The 22,542-nt window shown below is 50.3% G+C and overlaps 1 protein-coding gene across 1 annotated transcript in view; it reads left to right on the top strand.

Moving 5' to 3' along the window:
- LOC139239025 (serine/threonine-protein kinase PAK 5-like) overlaps positions 1–22,542 on the top strand; it is a 59,370-nt gene that overhangs the window by 10,733 nt on the left and 26,095 nt on the right. Inside the window, exons 2-3 of the mRNA XM_070867528.1 lie at positions 8,252–8,452; positions 15,955–16,181. Of these exons, the coding sequence (XP_070723629.1) occupies positions 15,978–16,181 (204 nt within the window). The 5' untranslated portion in view covers positions 8,252–8,452; positions 15,955–15,977. The remainder of the gene's footprint in view (positions 1–8,251; positions 8,453–15,954; positions 16,182–22,542) is intronic.

Below are 22,542 nucleotides of genomic sequence, written 5' to 3'. Positions count from 1 at the left end.
CGTGATCGGAGCACAGGGGAGGCGCGAGTTCGGGACCAGGGGCCCAGGGGCAGCACGGGACCAGCCCACACTGCGATATGTGTGTGCACTAGGTCCATGTAGCAGAGCTGGTCTCCAGTCGTCCTGGGTAATCCTTGCCACTGGACCAAGACCTCGCTCTGTCAAGCCCATGTGGTGGCTGGTGTGCAACAACGTTAAAAAAATCCACACAGAGGCATCTTCCACCCTTCAGGATGTAGTTCAGGTCCTTCATTGAAGTCCTGTGAACTTGTCCTTTTTTTGGCGTGGAAGCAAGTCATCCTCGTTTCGAGGGAACGCCTATGATGAAGACAGAACAAATAAATTTGACACTGAGCCACATAAGAAGATATTGGGGCAGATGACCAAAAGCTTGTTCAAAGAGGAAGGTTTTAAGGAGCGTCTTATAGGAGGATAGAGAGGCAGAGAGGTTTAGGGAGAGAGTTCCAGAGCTTGGGGCCCAGGCAGCTGAAGACACGGCCACCAATGGTTTAGCAGTTATAATCAGGGATGCTCGAGAGCAGAATTAGAGGAGCGCAGATATTGCGGTTTGGGGGGGGTGGTGGGGGGTTGTGGGGCCGGAGGAGATTACAGATATAGGGAGGGGGTGAGGTCATGGAGGGATTTGAAAACATGGAGCCAATGTAGGTCAGCGAGCACAGGGGGTGATGTGTGAGCGAGACTCGATGCGAGTTAGGATACGGGGCAGTGAGCACAGGGGATGATGGGTGAGCGGGACTGGGTGCGAGTTAGGACACGGGGCAGCGAGCACAGTGGGTGATGGGTGAGCGGGACTCGATGCGAGTTAGGATACGGGGCAGTGAGCACAGGGGATGATGGGTGAGCGGGACTGGGTGCGAGTTAGGACACGGGGCAGCGAGCACAGAGGGTGATGGGTGAGCGGGACTGGGTGCGAGTTAGGACACGGGGCAGCGAGCACAGTGGGTGATGGGTGAGCGGGACTCGGTGCGAGTTAGGACACGGGGCAGTGAGCACAGGGGGTGATGGGTGAGCGGGACTCGATGCGAGTTAGGATACGGGTCAGCGAGCACAGGGGATGATGTGTGAGCGGGACTCGGTGCGAGTTAGGACGCAGGGCAGCGAGCACAGTGGGTGATGGGTGAGCGGGACTCGATGCGAGTTAGGATACGGGTCAGCGAGCACAGGGGGTGATGTGTGAGCGGGACTCGGTGCGAGTTAGGATACGGGTCAGCGAGCACAGGGGGTGATGTGTGAGCGGGACTCGGTGCGAGTTAGGATACGGGTCAGCGAGCACAGGGGGTGATGTGTGAGCGGGACTCGGTGCGATTTAGGACACGGGGCAGCGAGCACGGGGGTGATGGGTGAGTGGGACTCGGTGCGAGTTAGGACACAAGGCAGCCGTTTTTGGGATGACCTCCAGTTTGCGTGGGGTAGAATGTGGGAGGCCAGAGAGATCAGGAGCAAAATACCGCGGATGCTGGAAATCTGAAATTAAAACCCGGAAATACTCAGCGGGTCAGGCAGCGTCAGTGGTGAGAGAAATGAGAGTTGACGTTTCAGATTGGTGACCCGTCGTCATAAACTAGTTTTTTATTTCGGAGATCAGGAGTGTGGGGAGCCTTGGAAAGTAGTGCAGTCGACAAATCTAAACCAGGGAGAGCAGCATAGAAACATAGAAAATAGGTGCAGGAGTAGGCCATTCGACCCTTCGAGCCTGCACCACCATTCAATATGATCATGGCTGATCATTCCCTCAGTACCCCTTTCTTGCTTTCCCTCCATACCCCTTGATCCCTTTAGCCGTAAGGGCCACATCTAACTCCCTTTTGAATATATCCAACGAACTGGCCTCAACAACTTTCTGTGGTAGAGAATTCCACAGGTTCACCACTCTCTGAGTGAAGAAATTTCTTCTCATCTCGGTCCTAAATGGCTTACCCCTTATCCTTAGACTGTGACCCCTGGTTCTGGATTTCCCCAACATTGGGAGCATTCTTCCTGCCTCTAACCTGTCCAGTCCCGTCAGAATGTTATATGTTTCTATGAGATCCCCTCTCATTCTTCTAAACTCCAGTGAATACAAGCCCAGTTGATCCAGTCTCTCCTCATATGTCAGTCCTGTCATCCCGGGAATCAGTCTGGTGAACCTTCGCTGCGCTCCCTCAATAGCAAGAACGTCCTTCCTCAGATTAGGAGACCAAAACTGAACACAATACTCAGGGTGAGGCCTAGAACGCACTAGGCAGTGATTGTTGTCTCTGGGTCTGAACATAAAAAGGGAGAGTCTGTGAGCTGTGGTACAGCATGCTCTTGGTTACTGTACAAATGAGAGAATTTATTTCAAGCGTACATTTAACCCGAGCTCTGATTCTCCCTCTGCAAAGTCTTTGCTTATTGATAAAGATTGGATGGAGAACCCTGAGTTGCTAAGGGTGGAGGTTCACTAATATTTCTCCTGTAAAAGGGAATTTGCCCATACAATGCTGTAGTGGTGGAGTTGTGATTGGAATTGCGTTTGCACGGGAAAGTCCTGCAGGCGCTGCAGAGGTCATGTATCATTCTTCCGTTGCTAGGATTTCTGATCAGATCATTGTGTTCAGAGGGTTCTGCGTGGCTTAGAATACATTGAATTTACAGCACAGGCCATTCTCCCCAATTGGTCAATGCTCCACACGAGCCTCCTCCCACCCCATTTCATATAATCCTATCAGCTTAACCCCCTTCTTCATTTCTCGCTCGTGAGTTTATCCAGCTTCCCCTTAAATGCATCGATACTATTCGCCTCAACCCCTCCCTGTGGCAGCGAGTTCCACATTCTCACCGCTCTCTGGGTAAAGAAGTTTCTCCTGAATTCCCCATTGGATTTATTAGTGACTGTCTGATATTACTGATCCCTATTTTTGGACACCCCCACCTCTTTCCCCCCCCCCTCCGCACCCCCACCCCCCCTCCCAACAAGTGTAAACATTTCCTCTACATAGAATGGTTGAAGCACTCAAGGAGACCATTTGGCCCATCGAGCCCATGCCGGCCCTCAGCTAGTCCCACTCCCCTGCCCTTTCCCCGTAGCCCTGCAATTTTTTTCCTTCACATCTACCCTATCGAACCACTTCATAATTTTAAAAGATATCGATCAAGTCAGCCCTCAGCCTTTCTGTCGGATGCTGTATTGCACAAGCTAGATGTTCATTCATTTCCGTCCCGTACAGTACCAGCCCTATACTGTACCCGTGGTGTGTGCATTCATTCCATTTCCCCACTGACTTTTACCAGCCCCCGTTCTGTACTGTGCCTCATTTAGCCTGTTGACCATTAACACAACATCTGTTCATCTTCGATGATGGAATGTTTTCACCTGAGCTGGCGGTGGCCCTAATTGTACAGTGACTTGGAGATCTTGCTGCCTCTGGTAGTGCGAGGAATCGTAATGTGGCGAGTTGAAATGATGCAGTCGCTGTCGGCCTGAGTTAATGACAGCCTCGAGTGCAATGTTCCCTCGCATTCTTTTTCCCTGCGCGGGCCCTTTCAAACGCGTAGCAGGCGCGATACCTCTTGCAGCGTCAGCAGCTGGTGAGGGGGCCTCGGGTTACTGCGTGGTCCCGCTCCCTATGGGGATCGTTGCTCCAGTGATAATTGTCTGTTTCAGTAATTCCTCCAAACGGGTGACAAAGATCCGTCGGTTTCTTTTCCACTTGTGTTTTCTCTCTCATGGAATCAGAGAAATTTACAGCACGGAAGGAGGCCATTCCGGCCCTTCGTGTCTGCGCTGGCCGACAAAGAGCTATTCAGCCTTATCCCACTTTCCAGCTCTAGGACCGTAGCCCTGTAGGTTACGGCACTCCAATTGCACATCCAAGTACTTTTTAAATGTGGTGAAGGTTTCTGCCTCTACCACCCTTTCAGGCAGTGAGTTCCAGACCCCCACCACCCTCTGAGTGAAAAAATTTCCTCTCATATTCCCTCTAAACCTCCCCCCAATTACTTTAAATCTATGCCCCCTGGTTGTTGACCTCTCTGCTATAGGAAATAGGTCCTTCCTATCCACTCTATCTAGGCCCCTCATAATTTAATACACCTCAATCAGGTCTTCCCCTCAGCCTCCTCTGTTCCAAAGAAAACAACCCCAGCCTATCCAATCTTTTCTCATCGCTAAAACTCTCCAATCCAGGCAACATCTCTCGAAAGGCACTGACTTATTGCTCGGGTGAGGTGACGATGCTCACATCCTCTGGTACCTCACCGAAGTAGCTTCCTCCGTGTTGAGCATGGGCATTGCCTGTTAGCTATTCAACTGTGGGGGGGCATCGTGCCCAAGCCCATTTCCACACATGCTTTTGAACTTGACTCACTTGACAACAATCAGGACCGGGAACATTGATTTTCATTGCCCCCTGCCCTAGTCTAGTGGTGCTAGGGACAGCTGTAGTACTCCCAATTACCATCTCCCAGCTTGGATCAATAAAATTTGCTTTTTAAAAAGAGGGTGGTAATTTAATTCTGACTGTGTACTGTCAGTACTGCAGTACAGATATTACTGTGCTGCACATGCAATAAGATGCCATCCAGAATGAATTTCCAATTAAGACGCTGCACTGTGACATCGTTGGTGTCTGAAAGTCGAGACAGAATGATTGGAAAATACGAATTCTGGGATGGCCTGTGATCACCGCGGCAGCCGGCATTGTCGGGACATATTTGGGTCCCATCCGCCACTAAGTTGTCACCAGTTCACTAATGAGACGGCTCGAAAGTGGGGTTGTAGGTGGACAAAATCCGCGAGTGCTAGACACTGCTTGCAGAGTCATTTATTAGTCTAGTAGTGCAAACTGAAGAATTCCCCAAGCGACTGGCATGTGTGGTTTAGACGCATCTATTTCAAGCATGTCATGTGCATTGCTCTATTTATGAGATGCACAAATTGTTTGAGTGTAAACTGGCAGAGAAAACTATTGAGCCCTTTTTTAAATGGGACCATGATTCTCTCAATGTTCCCCTTGCCAACTTAATTTCTGCTCCCCTTCCCTCTCCTGTAGCTGCAGATGCAGGCTCCAATTCCACAAGCACTATCAGAGTGTTAGACCACATTGCGTACAGTTCTGGTCGCCATATTATAAAAAGGATATAGAGGCACTGGAGAGGATGCAGAGAAGATTTACAAGGATGATACCAGAAATGCGAGGGTATACCTATAAGGAAAGGATGAACAGGCTGGGAGAGAAGGCTGAGGGGTGACCTCATAGAGGTCTTTAAAATGATGAAAGGTTTTGACAGAGCGGATACAGGGAGAATGTTTCCACTTGTGGGGAAGAGCATAACTAGAGGCCATCAATATAAGATAGTCACCAAGAAATCCAATCAGGAATTCAGGAGAAACTTCTTTACCCAGAGAGTGGTGAGAATGTGGAACTCGCTGCCACAGGGAGGGGTTGAGGCGAATAGTATTGATGCATTTAAGGGGAGGCTGGACAAGTATATGAGGAAGAAGGGAATCGAGGGTTTTGCCGATAGATTTAGATGAGGAAAGACTGGAGGAGGCTTGAGTGGAACATAAATGCTGGCATGGACTGGTTGGGCCGAATGGCCTGTTTCTGTGCCTTATATCCTAATGTAATCCTTCCAGTATCTTGCCCACTCTTCCACGTGTGAGCCTGGGCGATGTGAGTCGGGCTATTTGACCACTGCGGGCTTCGCAGCTGAGCCCTGCCTCCTCCTCAACTGGCAGCCATGCAGGTGCAAGGATTGTGGCCACTTGACGGACACTGATGTTGATATTTTACCTACTCTCTGTGCCTCGGGCAGGAGGACACACAGAATAATCATAGTGCCTCAGGCCGAACAACTCAGCACGGTCTGGGAATAGAGCCTTGGAGGCGTAATTAACAACTGCTAATTGAACTGCATGATTTCCGAGTGCAGTTTTATTGCCAGCCATCAATCGCAGAGAGAAGTGAACTTTCTTGTTTCTCATTAAAGGGGCAATTCCAGCCATTGTGAATGGGACATAACTTAAGTGTTATTTGACCATATTCAATAATCAATAATGTGAACATAACGTCTCAACAAACTCACTCACACTGGGATCCTCTGAGTCACATCTGTTGGAAGAGACACCGCATAATATGAATTCATTTGAGTCCCTCTAATTATTACCTTATAACATCCACATACAGGGGATAGATTTAAAGTAATTGGTAGAAGGATTAGACAGGAGTTGCGGAGAATTTTTTTCACCCAGAGAGTGGTGAGGGCCTGGAACTCACTGCCTGAAAGGGTGGTAGAGGCAGAAACTCTACTTGCATTTTTTTAAAAACTTGGATATGTATTTGAAGGGCCAAGTGCTGAAAAGTGGGATTAGCTGGATAGTTCTTTGTCGGCTGGCACAGACACGATGGGCCGAATGGCCACCTCGTGTGCTGTAAATTTCTACGACTCTATAAATGACATGTTTGAAGTTATGGAATATTGCAGCCCAGAAGGAGGCCATTCTCTCATCATACAATGTGCCAGCTCTCTAAAAGAGCTATCTAAAAGAAAGAAAGACTTGGATTTATATAGCGCCTTTCACGACCACCGGACGTCTCAAAGTGTTTTACAGCCATTGAAGTACTTTGGTAATCTTTGTTGTAATGTAGGAAACGTGGCAGCCAATTTACTCACAAGCAAGCTCCCATAAACAGCAATGTGATAATGACCAGATCATCTGTTTTTTTTTTTTTGTTATGTTCAATGACTGATAAAAATATTGGCCAGGACGCCAGGGATATCTCCTCTGCTCTTCTTCAAAATAGTGCCATGGGATCTTTTACATCCACCTGAGAGCAGACGAGGTCTCGGTTTTAACGTCTCATCCGAAAGACGGCCCCTCCGACAGTGCGGCGCTCTCTCAGCACTGCCTCTCCGACAGTGCGGCGCTCCCTCAGTACTGCCCCTCCGACAGTGCGGCGTTCCTTCAGCACTGCCCCTCCCGACAGTGCGGCGCTCCTTCAGCACTGCCCCTCCGACAGTGCGGCGCTCCCTCAGCACTGCCCCTCCGACAGTGCGGCGCTCCCTCAAAACTGCCCCTCCGACAGTGCGGTGCTCCCTCAGCACTGCACTGGGAGTGATCATCTAGATTTTTTTTGTGCTCCTGTCTCTGGAGTGGGGCTTGAACCCACAACCTGCTGACTCAGGGACGAGGGTGCTGCCCACTGAGCCACGGTTGACACATTTATCCACTTAGTCCCATCTCCTTGCCCTTTCCACATAGCCTTGTAACGTGCCGTGCAGCAAACCTGTCCCACCCACCCTTTCCCTCAATGACTATCTGTCCCACCTGTGACAGATTCCCGTATCGGACTGTTCAGCCACCTAAGGACTCATTCTAAGAGTGGAAGCAAGTCTTCCTCGATTCCGAGGGACTGTCTATGATGATGATTTATTTTCAAATATTTGTCCATTTCCTCTTTGAAAAGCTATTGTGGATTCTGTTTACACTGCATTTTCTGGTATGAAATTCCTGTCCCGTACGGAAAGAATTTTCCTAATTTCTAATCTTTAATATGATGGTCATTGCATTGATGCAAAGTGGCGTTCTGTATTGCACCGTCACTGAGAAGTTGTGTAAGTCTGCAGCTGGAGTTCACGGTGACTCAGGGTCAAGTGGTGTACAACAAACTCCTCCCTCTGGTCAAACAATAAGTTCCCAAAGGATTTTCAGACCAGAAGCTGAAATACTGAGATTGAGATCATATTTGACCATTCAACCATGTTGTTTTTTTTTTACATGCGGTTCTTAGCATCATCTCTGTCATAAAGCTGAACATCAGTATTCAGCTTTTTGGTCACATCTTATGCTACAGTACATCGTGCATCTTTCTATACCGAATGCTTGCCGTGTGAAGATGACTTTAATGGGAACAGTGTATGTCTGATTCTACTCATTAATTTCTTTTTAATGTGTTTCACTGGTCAACAATAAACACAAAATATTCCACCCACTCATCTGTTGAAGAGGCTAATCCTTTGATTGTGAGGCTGTCTCCTCCATCAATGCCAGTTCAAGAAGCACGCTGTGCTTTTAAACACTGATTGCATTGCTGTGCGCTGACTGAACCGTGATGGTTAACTTTTCTGCCACAGAGCAGCTAGTTAATCTGATGCATTGTTCAGTGAATTAGTCCCGATTCTTGTCCATTAGAATACTGCCCTTTTGATTGTGTGCAGGGCAACATATCTTTCCTGATGGCATGTTGTGTCTTGACTCCCTTTCCAGGACAGAATGTGGACGGGCTCACATCAAAGGCACTCTGGACCTAGCCCCCTGCTCCCAGCTCGCCTCCAGCCCATGTTCGAAGCTTGAGTCAGGGCACTGCTCCGGAAGGCTGCCTCTCTGCTGATCCCACTGCTTACACGGCAGCACTCTCAGCTACTGGAACTGCAAGAGGAGAAGGGGGCGCCTTTACCTCTTTAAAAGGTAATTTATTTTTCTCCTTGTTCTGACTCGCATTGTCGGATTTGAAAACGAACTATAATGCAAAATGGGAGTCTAGCATCTCTTGTCAAAGACTGTACCTCGGAATCCTCAGGCTCCTAAATTTAGATTTTTTTTAAAGCTGTGACAATGGAACCTTCTGGAACAGAGCCATAAGGTTAAAAAAAAATTGGTGTCTGTGAGAATTCTCAAAGAAAGACTCTTTCATTTCTGTAGCGCCTTTCACGACCACCGGACGTCTCAAAGTGCTTTACAGCCAATGAAGTACTTTTGAAGTGTAGTCACTGTTGTAATGTGGGAAACACGGCAGCCAATTTGCGCACAGCAAGCTCCCACAAACAGCAATATGATGATGGCCTGATAATCTGTTTTTTAGTGATGTTGATTGAGGGATAAATATTGGCCCCAGGACACCGGGGAGAACTCCCCTGCTCTTCTTTGAAATAGTGCCATGGGATCTTTTACGTCCACCTGAGGGAGCAGACGGGACCTCGGTTTCACATCTCATCTGAAAGACGGCACCTCCGACAGTGCGGCGCTCCCTCAGTGCTGCCCCTCCGACAGTGCGCCGCTCCCTCAGTGCTGCCCCTCCGACAGTGCGGCACTCCCTCAGCACTGCCCCTCCGACAGTGCGGTACTTCCTCAGTACTACCCCTCCGACAATGCGGCACTCCCTCAGTACTGCCCCTCCGACAGTGCGGTACTCCCTCAGTGCTGCCCCTCCGACAGTGCGGCACTCCCTCAGTACTGCCCCTCCGACAATGCGGCACTCCCTCAGTACTGCCCCTCCGACAGTGCGGTACTCCCTCAGTGCTGCCCCTCCGACAGTGCGGCGCTCCCTCAGCACTGCCCCTCCGACAGTGCGGCACTCCCTCAGCACTGCCCCTCCGACAGTGCGATGCTCCCTCAGCACTGCCCTTCCGACAGTGCGGCACTCCCTCAGCACTGCCCCTCCGACAGTGCGGCACTCCCTCAGCACTGCCCCTCCGACAGTGCGGTACTTCCTCAGTACTACCCCTCCGACAATGCGGCACTCCCTCAGTACTGCCCCTCCGACAGTGCGGTACTCCCTCAGTGCTGCCCCTCCGACAGTGCGGCACTCCCTCAGTACTGCCCCTCCGACAATGCGGCACTCCCTCAGTACTGCCCCTCCGACAGAGCGGTACTCCCTCAGTGCTGCCCCTCCGACAGTGCGGCGCTCCCTCAGTGCTGCCCCTCCGACAGTGCGGCACTCCCTCAGTACTGCCCCTCCGACAATGCGGCACTCCCTCAGCACTGCCCCTCCGACAGTGCGGCACTCCCTCAGCACTGCCCCTCCGACAGTGCGGTGCTCCCTCAGCACTGCCCTTCCGACAGTGCGGCACTCCCTCAGCACTGCCCCTCCGACAGTGCGGCGCTCCCTCAGCACTGCCCCTCCGACAGTGCGGCACTCCCTCAGCACTGCCCCTCCGACAGTGCGGTGCTCCCTCAGCACTGCCCCTCCGACAGTGCGGCACTCCCTCAGCACTGCCCCTCCGACAGTGCGGTACTCCCTCAGTGCAGCCCCTCCGACAGTGCGGCGCTCCCTCAGCGCTGCCCCTCCGACAGTGCGGCACTCCCTCAGCACTGCCCCTCCGACAGTGCGGCACTCCCTCAGCACTGCCCCTCCGACAGTGCGGCGCTCCCTCAGCACTGCCCCTCCGACAGTGCGGCACTCCCTCAGCACTGCAGTGGAGTGTCAGCCCAGATTCATGTGCTCAAGTGCCTGAAGTGGGATTTGAACCCACAACCTATTGACTCGGAGGCTGGTGTGCTCGCTCTTGTGCATTTCCCTTTAAACCAGGCATTGTCACCGTTCCAAAATATAGACCAGCTTCTTTCCTCTGAGGGCGAAGTCGTGGCTTTGTGAGTTGATGTGTATACAGGCCGCAGCACCAACTAGAGAATTTTTTTTTGCTTTGGAGAAGTGCAGCCTATTGCGTGTTAATACGGCGCTCTCACAGGCTACCCTGTTCAAAATGTTAAACTAACTGCTGGGAATTAGAGACAAGAGTTGGAAACGTTTGGGTCATATTTCACCACCAGAATCTCCTGACCTTAACCAGTGACAGAATAATGAAGCTGTTTAATATGTAGGTGGTGTGCGTGAATACTACACTCTTCATTTTTTTTTAAAGAACCCTTCCATTCTCCACTCTAAAGGCTGCAATGTTTGTGGCAGAGATGTTCGGCGAGTCTCACGGCCCAACGGCAGCAGGCAGTCCAGTGGTGCCGACAGAATCACAACCAGTCCTTGCCTGACATCCACACGCTCACACGGGATAGTGGTCTGCAGCGTTTGGGTACAGTAGCCTAGTGGTGATAGTCCTAGACTCGTAACCCGGAGGCACGAGTTCGAATCCCACCACGGCAGCTGCGAGAGTTTAAATTCAATTTTAAATTTGCAATTAAAAAGCTAGTTGTCAGTCACGGTGACCATGAAACTACCGGGTTGTTATAAAAACCCATCGGGTTCACTGATGCCCTTTAGGGAAGGAAATCTGCCGCCCTTACCCGGTCTGGCCGATATGTGACTCCAGACCCACAGCAATGTGGTTGATTATTAACAGTCCTCTGAAATGGCCCAGTGAGACACTCAGTTGTATAAGGCGGTTCACCTCCAGCTTCTCGAGGGTAATTAGTGAGGGGCAATAAAAGCCGGCCTTGGAGTGATGCCCACATCCCGCGAATGAATTTTAAAAAGAGCAATGGCCCAGGGGTGAAGAAGACAAATGCAGGAATATTGTGTTCAATTTTGGTTTCCTAATCTTGAGGAAGGACATTCTTGCTATTGAGGGAGTGCAGCGAAGGTTCACCAGACTGATTCCCGGGATGGCAGGACTGACATATGAGCAGAGACTGGATCGACTGGGCCTGTATTCACTGGAGTTTAGAAGAATAAGAGGGGATCTCATAGAAACATATAAAATTCTGACGGGACTGGACAGGTTAGATGCAGGAAGAATGTTCCCGATGTTGGGGAAGTCCAGAACCAGGGGACTCAGTCTAAGGATAAGGGGTAAGCCATTTAGGACCGAGATGAGGAGAAACTTCTTTACTCAGAGAGTTGTTAACCTGTAGAATTCTCTACTGCAGAGAGTTGTTGATGCCAGTTCGTTAGATATATTCAAGAGGGAGTTAGATATGGTCCTTACGGCTAAAGGGATCAAGGGGTATGGAGACAAAGCAGGAAAGAAGTACTGAGGTGAATGATCAACCATGATCTTATTGAATGGTGGTGCAGGCTCGAAGGACCGAATGGCCTGCTCCGGCACCTATTTTCTATGTTTCTATGTAACAATTGCTTTGCCAGTAATCAGCAAACTCAGCACAGTCTGGGGATTTAACCTGGTCTGCTCGGAGAGGAATTTCCCAGCTTTCTTTCCCCCAAATTGGCCTGGGGTTTTTAATCTGTTTGTCTTGCCTCTCCCAGGAGATCACATGGTTTCGGATGGGGTGGCGTGTGTACGCTGTAAATCACAAGGTATCGCGATTGTGTGGGACGGGCTAGGTGGACCAGATGGTCTTTACCTGTCCGTCATTGTTCGTACGTTCGTGTGGCGTGGTACTATACCAGTCTCGTCGCCGAGAGCATGCAGAAACCAAGTGCAGGCAACGGAAGGAGCGTGCGGCAAACCAGTCCCACTCTCCCTTTCCATCAACTATTGTCTGTCCCACCTGTGACAGAGACTGTAATTCCCGTATTGGACTATTCAATCATCTGGGAACTCACTTTTAGAGTGGAAGCAAGTCTTCCTCGATTTCAAGGGACTGCCTATGATGATGACTATACCAGCTAGTGCATTCACCCACCAAGCCATCAGCAAGAAATTGCAGGCTCTAGTGTTGGTGTGCGCTAGCTGTTTAACGTCAGTACAGTGCCGTTCTCCGTTTTGTAGCCCAGCAGCAGTATCTGCTGACTGTAAATCAGTGATATGAATGCAGGCTGCACTCTGTTATTCCTGAAGCTCTGTGAGTGTATTTTCCAAGGACTGGGATTTATGATCGCCATTAGAGAGCATGTATTAGCAATACAAAGAAGGTGCTGTCACAGGTGTATGATTTAACAGTTCATGTCACTGAATATGGACTTGTTTAATATTATCATGTATGTACTTTGGCACCATTGAATAATTCCAGAGCTGTGATTTATATTTTATTATGGAGCCCAAGGTCTATTGCAAAGGAATTAATTGAGCATTATTTAGATTCTAAATTTACAGTGTCCTTTTGGGTCTCTGCGTACTTTTCATCACGATTAGAATCTGACTTACAAATTGATAAAATAGGCTTATGGGTTTCTTAACCATGTAGGAAAGAGAGAACTTTAGAAACATAGAAACATAGCAAATAGGAGCAGTAGTAGGCCATTCGCCCCTTCGAGCCTGCACCGCCATTCAATATGATCATGGCTGATCCTCTATCTCAACACCATATTCCCGCTTTTTCCCCATACCCCTCGATGCTTTTTGTGTCTAGAAATCTCTCTATCTCCCTCTTAAACATATTCAGTGACTTGGCCTCCACAGCCTTCTGTGGTAGAGAATTCCACAGGTTCACCACCCTCTGAGTGAAAACATTTCTCCTCATCTCAGTCCGAAATTTCCTACCCCGTATCCTGAGACTGTGACCCCTTGTTCTAGACATCCCAGCCCCGGGGAAACATCCTCCCCGCATCCAGTCTGTCCAACCCCGTCAGAATTTTATACGTTTCAACGAGATTCCCTCTCATTCTTCTAAACTCTAGTGAATACAGGCCTAGTCGACCCAATCTCTCCTCATACGACAGTCCTGCCATCCCAGGAATCAGTCTGGTTGCACTCCCTCTATGACAAGTATTTCTTAGGTAAGGAGACCAAAATTGCACACAATACTCCAGGTGCGGTCTCACCAGGGCCCTTTCGTTTATATATATATATATATATATGCCTTGTAATGTCCCAAAGCGCTTCACAGCCAAAGGCATTGTTGTTTTACAGACAGATGTGACAGCCAATCTGCGCACACACAAGATCCCACAAACCACAGACTATTTCCTATTTCCACCTCGAACATCGCCCGTCTCTGCCCCTTGCCTCAGCTCATCCGCTGCTGAAGCCCTCATCCATGCCTTTGTTACCTCTAGACTTGACTATTCCAACGCAATCCTGGCCGGCCTCCCACATTCTACCCTACGTAAACTAGAGGTGATCGAAAACTCGGCTGCCCGTGTCCTAACTCGCACCGAGTCCCGCTCACCCATCACCCCCTGTGCTCGCTGACCTACATTGGCTCCTGGTTCAGCAACGTTTCGATTTCAAATTTCTCTTCCTCGTTTTAAAATCCCTCCATGGCCCCCTCGCACCCTCCCTATCTCTGTAACCTCCTCCAGCCCACAACCCTTCGAGATATCCGCGCTCCTCCAATTCTGATCTCTTGCGAATTCTCGACTTCAATCGCTCCACCTCCGAGCTTGTGATTTGAAGATGCTCTGTCATCGTCACACTGCAATCAAGTCTCCAGGCCAATGCACCGCAAGCAAAATGTTCTTTGTCTAGTGACTCAGTTAGCCTCAGCAGTCCTGGGCTAGAGAAGGGAGATGGGCCAAAGTTCCTGCTCCTGATCCATCATCATTGTAGGCAGTCCCTCGAAATTGAGGAAGACTTGTTTCCACTCTAAAAGTGAATTCTTGGGTGACTGAACAGTCCAATACGGGAACCACAGTCCCTGTCACAGGTGGGACAGACAGTGGTTGAGGGAAGGGGTGGGTGGGACTGGTTTGCCGCACGCTCCTTCCGCTGCCTGCGCTTGGTTTCTGCATGCTCTCGGCGATGAGACTCGAGGTGCTCAGCGCCCTCCCAGATGCTCTTCCTCCACTTAGGGCGGACTGGTCTTTGGTCAGGGACTCTCAGGTGCCGGTGGGGATGTTGCACTTTATCAAGAAGGCTTTGAGGGTGTCCTTGTAATGTTTCCTCTGCCCATGTGGGGCTCGCTTGCTGTGTAGGAGTTCCGAGTAGAGCGCTTGCCTTGGGAGTCTTGTGTCAGGCATACGAACAATGTGGCACGCACTTCTGATCCAGTGATCGCTTGAATTGTGTCTGCGTGTGTGGGTGTCTGCGCGCGCGTGTGTGGGTGTCTGCGCGCGTGTGGGTGGGTGTCTGCGCGCGTGTGCGTGGGTGTCTGCGCGCGTGTGTGTGTGGGTATGGGTGTCTGCGTGGGTGTCTGCATGTCTGTGTGTGTGGGTGTCTGTGTGTGTGTGTGTCTGTGTGTGTCTATGTGTGTGTGTGTATGTGTGTGTATGTGTGTCTGTGTGTGTGTGTGTGTGTGTGTATGTGTGTCTGCGTGTGTGTATGTGTGTGTGTGTGTGTGTATGTGTGTGTGTGTATGTGTGTCTGCGTGTGTGTGTGTGTGTGGGTGTCTGTGTGTGTGTGTGTGTACGTGTATCTGGGTGAGAGCGGGATCAGCTATGATGCTCACAGCAGTCGAGCAGCCTACATTCAACCTTCACTGTCTAGGGTCAAACACGAGAACTTGCCACTTGGACAAAGTAAAGAGAGAAAGACTTAAATGTATACAAGGCCTTTCACGACCACCGGACGTCTCAAAGCGCTTTACAGCCAATGAAGTACTTTTGGCGTGTAGTCACTGTTGTAATGGGACCATCGTGGAATCGTCTGCCAGCAGGAGTCCGTGAGGAGACGGCAAAAAAAAGCAAATCATCAGGATTTGTATAATGTACAGACCTTGCGGCCTCATTAACGTACAGGATTCTGAGGGGGCTGGACAGGGTAGATGCAGAGAGGATGTTTCCCCTCGTGGGGGAATCTAGAACTAGGGGGCATAGTTTCAGAATAAGGGGTCGCCCATTTAAAATGGAGACGAGGAGGAATTTCTTCTGTCAGAGGGTCGTGAACCTGTGGAATTCTCTGCCCCAGAGAGCTGTGGAGACTGGGTCATTGAATATATTTAAGGTGGAGATAGACAGATTTTTGAACGATTGGGGAATAAAGGGGTTATGGGAAGTGGGCGGGGCAGTGGAGCTGAGGCCAAGATCAGATCAGGCATTATCCTATTGAATGGCGGAGCAGGCTCGAGGGGCCGAATGACCGACTCCTGCTCCTATTTCTTATGTTCTTATTCTTCTGTACTGTATAAATACAAGTTGTACTGTACGACCAGCAGTGGAGTACCACAGATGCTGCCTGCACTCTCAGTCATTAATAAATCATAAATCATACTGAAACGTCTCGTCAAAACACTTCACACAGTGGATTGCTTTTGGAGTGCAGTGGCAGTAATGTAGGCAAACATAATTACTTTGCGTGGAGAATGTTGTGACTGTTGATTCTTTCTTAATTTGCATATATTTTATAATGGAACGCACTTATGTTTTTTAAATTGCAACATTCCTTGGTGATTTAAATTTTTAAAAAATGTTTGCATGTTTCTTGAGCATCGGCTCACCCTTTTGTTCATCACCCTGCCAGGATTTTGACATTCATCTCAAATTATGTTCGGAAAGAAGAAGAAGAGAGTGGAGATCTCGGCCCCGGTGAATTTCGAGCACCGCGTTCACACCGGCTTTGACCAGCAGGAGCAGAAGTTTACCGGGCTGCCGAGGCAATGGCAGAGCCTGCTCGAGGACACGGCCAAACGGCCCAAGCCGCTGGTCGACCCGTCCTACATCACGCCCATTCAGCTCGCTCCGCGCAAGGTAGGTGGTACGTCCGTTACCGGCAGCTCCCCGAGGGCTCGAGATGTGATTTAAACTATCGATCCATCAACCAGGGTGATACCCGGGGTGGGAAGCTATCGAGAGACTCCGAGATACTGGGACTAGAGGTTTTTAATATCGAGAGTTGTGATGGTGGAACCAGGCAAAGGCTATTTCCTCTGGCTGGATAGTCATTGTTGAAGAGTTATCAATTTCCGAGAATGAGGAGAGGTTGAAGAAACAGCTTTAAGCAGGTTGTTGGAGCATTGAATACTTTACCATAGCAAGGGTTGAACCAGAGTGCTAGCATCCTGTAAGTGCAAGATGATAACTAGTAGAAGCGGAAGAAGAGAGAAGGCTATGGGGAGTGCGCAAGGCAGTGTGATTACTTGGATGTGCGCTTGAAGTGCTGTAACCAACAGGGCTACGGACCAAGAGCATAAATTTAAAGTAATTGGTAGGAGGTTTAGAGGGGATTTTGAGGGGAAATGTTTTCACCCAGAGCGTGGTGGGGGTCTGGAACTCACTGCCTGGAAGGGTGGTAGAGGCAGAAACCCTCACCACATTTAAAAAGTACCTGGATGTGCACCTGAAGTGCCGTAACCGACAGGGCTACGGACCCAGAGCTGGAAAGTGGGATTAGGCTGGATCATCGTCTTAGGCAGTCCCTCGGAATCGAGGAAGACTTGCTTCCACTCCCAAAGTGAGTTCTCTGGTGGCTGAACAGTCCGATACGAGAGCCTCAGACCCTGTTACAGGTGGGACAGACATTCGTCGAGGGAAGGGGTGGGCGGGGCTGGTTTGCCGCGCGCTCCTTCCGCTGCCTGCGCTTGACCTCTTCACGCTCTTTGAGTTGAGACTCGAGGTGCTCAGCGCCCTCCCGGGCGGACTTCGGCCAGGGTCTCCCAGGTGTCGGTGGTGATGTCGCACTTTACCAGGGAGGCTTTGAGGGTGTCCTTGTAGCGTTTCCGCTGCCCACCTTTGGCTCGTTTACCACGAAGGAGCTCCACTTAAAGCATTTGCTTGGGGAGTCTCGTATGGATAGCTCTTTGTCAGCTGGCACAGACATGATGGGCCGAAATGGCCTCCTTCCATGCTGTAAATTTCTATAATTTCTATTCTATATTTTTCAATTGTTTTAGCAAAGAGCTAGTACAGGTGCAGTGGACTGAGTGGCCTTTTGTGTTGTAAGTGGTGGTTTTAGTAAATGGCTTTCAACTGCCAAGGAATCTCCTATTTTTATGAACTTTGAAAGCTAAGTGCAGCGACTCATCAGGTGGTCCCCGGTGACTGTGGGTAAACACTGCGTGGTGCGATATATTGAGCTGCAGAACCAAAGGGAAGGTCTGTGATAGGGTGGAAGGCCGGAGAGATTTGAGAGACAAAAGTGATGATGGGCAAAAATTAGAGGGTAATGGCACAAGTTAGGAAACAAATGATGCGTCTAGATAGGGTGTGAATGGCGTGATCGTCACCAGCGGATACGGGATTTAAAAAAAGGCGGTGTTGTAAAAATAAAGGGAAGAGTCCAAGAGGCTGTAAAGTGCCGAAACGAAAGATGAGGTGCTGTTCCTCGAGCTTGCGTTGAGCTTCATTGGAACAGTGTAGGAGGCCGAGAACGGAGAGGTCAGAGTGGGAGGGGCGCAGGGAATTAAAGTGACAGGCGACCGGAAGCTCGGGGTCACGCTTACGAACTGAACGGAGGTGCTCCGCAAAGCGGTCACCCAATGTAGATAAGGCTGCACCGTGAGCAGCGAATACAGTATGGATCAAATGCTGCAGTTGGATTTGGTTGTGTATGAGCTAGGGATATAGCAACAGCATGTGTGCCCTGTGTTCAACTCAAATGGTGCATCATATCGACGCATGTGCAGGGTTAGATTCTGGGTGTGTTCTGATGTTGGGAGCAATTGTAAAGTTAAACAACTGCAGTGCTCCAGCATTTGGGGGGGGAAGAAAATACAAAATTAATTGTTTTAATATTGATTCAGATGATTTAGAGTAGGGGCACTTGTGTGCATGCTCTGGGCCCAACGGAGGAGCTCGTAAGGTCAGTCTTTGTTCCTGATAATTTGTCCAGATCGAGAGAGAGAGGATATTTCCACTTACAGGGGAAACTAAAACTAGGGGACATAGTCTCAGAATAAGGGGCCACCGATTTAAAACGGAACTGAGGAGGAATTTCTTCTCTCAGAGGGTGGTGAATCTGTGGAATTCTCTGCCCCCAGAGAGCTGTGGAGGCTGGGACATTGAATATATTTAAGGTGGAGATAGACAGATTTTTGAGCGATAAGGGAGTAAAGGGTTATGGGGAGTGGGCGGGGAAGTGGAGCTGAGTCCATGATCGGATCAGCCATGATATTAAATGGCGGAGCAGGCTCGAGGAGCCGGGTGGCCTACTCCTGCTCCTATTTCTTATGTCCTTATGCTGATACCAACAGATCTGGGTGTTTCCATTTTCGAATTAATTTCCAATGAGGTTGCCAAGGTGATGAAATTCAAACAGAGCAAACTAGCAGCAAAGAGATAGACGTGCAAATCGGAAATTGCCAACTCTTGGTGAGGCACATTGGCAGGGCTCGGGGAGGGCACGTAGCTCCAGTTTGGTCACTCCCCCCTCCCCCCAGGTTTAGTTACTATTATGTACTTGTTTGAGTGAATTGAGTGTGAATGCAGGCACTGAATCTCGCCACTGAAGAAGCTAAATGTAAAATAGTATGTCTTTTCTGATCAGCCAGGTGTCTGGCTTGACATGTTTTAAGCTTCATCATCATAGACAGTCCCTCGGAATCGAGGAAGACTTGCTTCCACTCTAAAAATGAGTTCTTAGGTGGCTGAACAGTCCAATACGAGAACCACAGTCCCTGTCACAGGTGGGACAGACAGTGGTTGAGGGAAGGGGAGGGTGGGACAGGTTTGCCGCGCGCTCCTTCCGCTGTCCGCGCTTGGTTTCTGTACGCTCTCGGCCACGAGACTCGAGGTGCTCAGCGCCCTCCCGGATGCACTTCCACCACTTAGGGCGGTCTTTGGCCAGGGACTCCCAGGTGTCAGTGGAGATGTTGCACTTTATCAGGGAGGCTTGTAACGTTTCCTGTGCCCACCTTTGGCTCGTTTGCCGTGAAGGAGTTCCGAGTAGAGCACTTTTCTGACCAGCCAAGTGTCTGGCTTGACATGTTTTAAGCATTATGCTGGTTGCTATAGTGTCCAAGCTGCTGAGAGCCACATTAGTAGAGTTACTGTTTGCCCGATGTGGAGTGTACGCACATACTCTCCCTGCGGGGCACACCTGAGTAATCTAAGTGCAAGAGTGTGTTTAGATACAGTTTGCCAAGTGGGCTCGAGGTACTGCTGGAGTTAATGTGGCCGAAACTACCCTGTTTACAAGTGAAGAGCTCTTAAGCAAAAGCATAATATGCGGATGCTGGGAATCTGAAATATAAACAGCGAATGCTGGAAACGTTCAGTGGGTCAGGCAGCTTCAGTGGAGAGTGAGTCGGAGTTAACGTTTCAGGTCAGTGACCTTCCGTCAGAACTCACAGAGCGCAACCACTTGGCCAGCAAAAACACACGTCTTTAATCAATCATCACTTGAGCTGTGTACTTGTGGAACCGGTTTTCTCACACCGTTGGTTGGGTTCAGTGATGCCTCCCAAGATGCATCACTCGTGAAGTCATCTGTCACGGCTTAAATTAATTCCAAACAAGTCCAAAGGGAGAACGACTTGGATTTCTATAGCGCCTTTCACGACCTCAAGACGTGTCAAAGCGCTTTACAGCCAATGAAGCACTTTGTGGAGTGTAGTCACTGTTGTAATGTGGGAAACGCGGCAGCCAATTTGTGCACAGCAAGCTCCCAAACACAGTGCTGTGATAATGACCAGATAATCAGTTTTTGTTATGTTGATTGAGGGATAATATTATCCCAGGACACCGGGGAGAACTCCCCTGCTCTTCTTCGAAATAATGCCGTGGGACCTTTTACATCCACCTGAGAGAGCAGACGGGGCCTCGGTTTAACGTCTCATCCGAAAGATGGCATCTCTGACAGTGCAGCACTCCCTCAGTACTGTCCCTCTGACAGTGCGGCGCTCCCTCAGTACTGCCCCTCCGACAGTGCGGCACTCCCTCAGTACCGTCCCTCTGACAGTGCAGCACTCCCTCGGTACCGTCCCTCTGACAGTGCAGTACTCCCTCAGTACCGTCCCTCTGACAGTGCAGCACTCCCTCAGTACTGCCCCTGTGACAGTTTAGCACTCCTTCAGTACTGCCCCTCCGACAGTGCAGCACTCCCTAAGTACTGCCCCTCCGACAGTGCAGCGCTTCCTAAGTACTGCCCCTCCGACAGTGCAGCGCTCCCTCAGTACTGCCCCTCCGACACTGCAGCGCTCCCTCAGTACTGACCCTCCGACACTGCAGCGCTCCCTCAGTACTGCCCCTCCGACAGTGCAGCGCTCCCTCAGCACTGCCCCTCTGACAGTGTGGTGCTCCCTCAGTACTGCCCCTCTGACAGTGTGGTGCTCCCTCAGTACTGCCCCTCCGACAGTGTGGTGCTCCCTCAGTACTGCCCCTCCGACAGTGTGGTGCTCCCTCAGTACTGCCCCTCCGACAGTGTTGTGCTCCCTCAGTACTGACCCTCCGACACTGCAGCGCTCCCTCAGTACTGACCCTCCGACACTGCAGCGCTCCCTCAGTACTGACCCTCCGACACTGCAGCGCTCCCTCAGCACTGCCCCTCTGACAGTGTGGTGCTCCCTCAGTACTGCCCCTCTGACAGTGTGGTGCTCCCTCAGTACTGCCCCTCCGACAGTGTGGTGCTCCCTCAGTACTGCCCCTCCGACAGTGTGGTGCTCCCTCAGTACTGCCCCTCCGACAGTGTTGTGCTCCCTCAGTACTGACCCTCCGACACTGCAGCGCTCCCTCAGTACTGACCCTCCGACACTGCAGCGCTCCCTCAGTACTGCCCCTCCGACAGTGCAGCGCTCCCTCAGTACTGACCCTCCGACACTGCAGCGCTCCCTCAGTACTGACCCTCCGACACTGCAGCACTCACTCAACACTGCACTGGAGTGTCAGCCTAGAATTTAATGCTCAAGTCTCAAGAATGGGAAAAAAATAAACCAGTAAATAAACCTCAGTTGCAGCCCCTTGAGCTGTCTGGTTTTGTTTAACTGGGCTCCTATTGAATGAAGTTACCCATCTTCATCGCGAAAATGAGAAAGTCCAAGTAAACTATGATGGTCATCTTTTTGATTTTCTGAAGTGAAAGTCCTACTTGTGCTGTGAACTTTTAACGTGCGTGTTGTCAGATCGCTAAGCTGTCGATGGTTCAGAAATGTTCCTTACCATGCTTCAACTTTTCAAAACTACCGGATTGTCGTAAAAACCCATCTGGTTCACTAATGTCCCTTAGGGAAGGAAATCTGCCGCCCTTACCCGGTCTGGCCGATAGGTGACTCCAGACCCACAGCAATGTGGCTGCCTCTTAACTGCCCCTCTGAAATGGTCCAGCAAATTGTAACAAACTGCTACAAAAAGCGGTGCCATCATCATATGCAGTCCCTCGAAATCGAGGGAGACTTGCTTCCACTCTAAAAGTGAGTTCTCAGGTGACTGAACAGTCCAATACTGGAATTACAGTCTGTCGTTGAGGGAAGGGGTGGGTGGGACAGGTTTGTCGCATGCTCCTTCCGCTGCCTGCGCTTGATTTCTGTATGCTCTTGGCGATGAGACTCGAGGTGCTCAGCGCCCTCCCGGATGCTCTTCCTCCACTTAGGGCAGTCTTTGGCCAGGGACTCCCAGGTGTCGGTGGGGATGTTGCATTTTATCAGGGAGGCTTTGAGGGTGGTCCCTGTAACGTTTCCTCTGCCCACCTGGGGCTCGTAACTCCCTCCCTAACAGCACTGTGGGAGCACCTTCACCACACGGACTGCAGCGGTTCAAGGATACATTCATCACCACCTTCTCCAGGGCAATTAGGGATGGGCAACAAATGCCGGCCTTGCCAGTGACACCCGATTCCCATGAATGAATGAAACAAAATTGTCATTCCCCGTGGAATTTTACTGGAAATGTCCCAAATCATTGGAACCTTGGTTACTGAGATTCCAGGGTTCCATACCAGAGAGATCTTTATTTGAAGTTTAATTCTTTGTGTGTTTAGTTATGTGTTGGTGGGTGGGCGAATCAGTCTGGTATTGTGCTGGGCTGCAGGAAGTTGAAGATTTGGCATACGGAGCAAGCTGCTACCACTGGACGCCTCCACACACCCCTGGTTTGACCACTGGACGCCTCCACACACCCCTGGTTTGACCACTGGACGCCCCCACACACCCCTGGTTTGACCACTGGACGCCTCCACACA

Source organism: Pristiophorus japonicus, chromosome 26 (genome assembly GCF_044704955.1).
Source record: "Pristiophorus japonicus isolate sPriJap1 chromosome 26, sPriJap1.hap1, whole genome shotgun sequence".
Classification (NCBI taxonomy): Eukaryota; Metazoa; Chordata; class Chondrichthyes; family Pristiophoridae; genus Pristiophorus; species Pristiophorus japonicus.
Note: the sequence above shows the minus strand (reverse complement) of the source record. Positions and strands in the feature narration are given on the sequence as shown.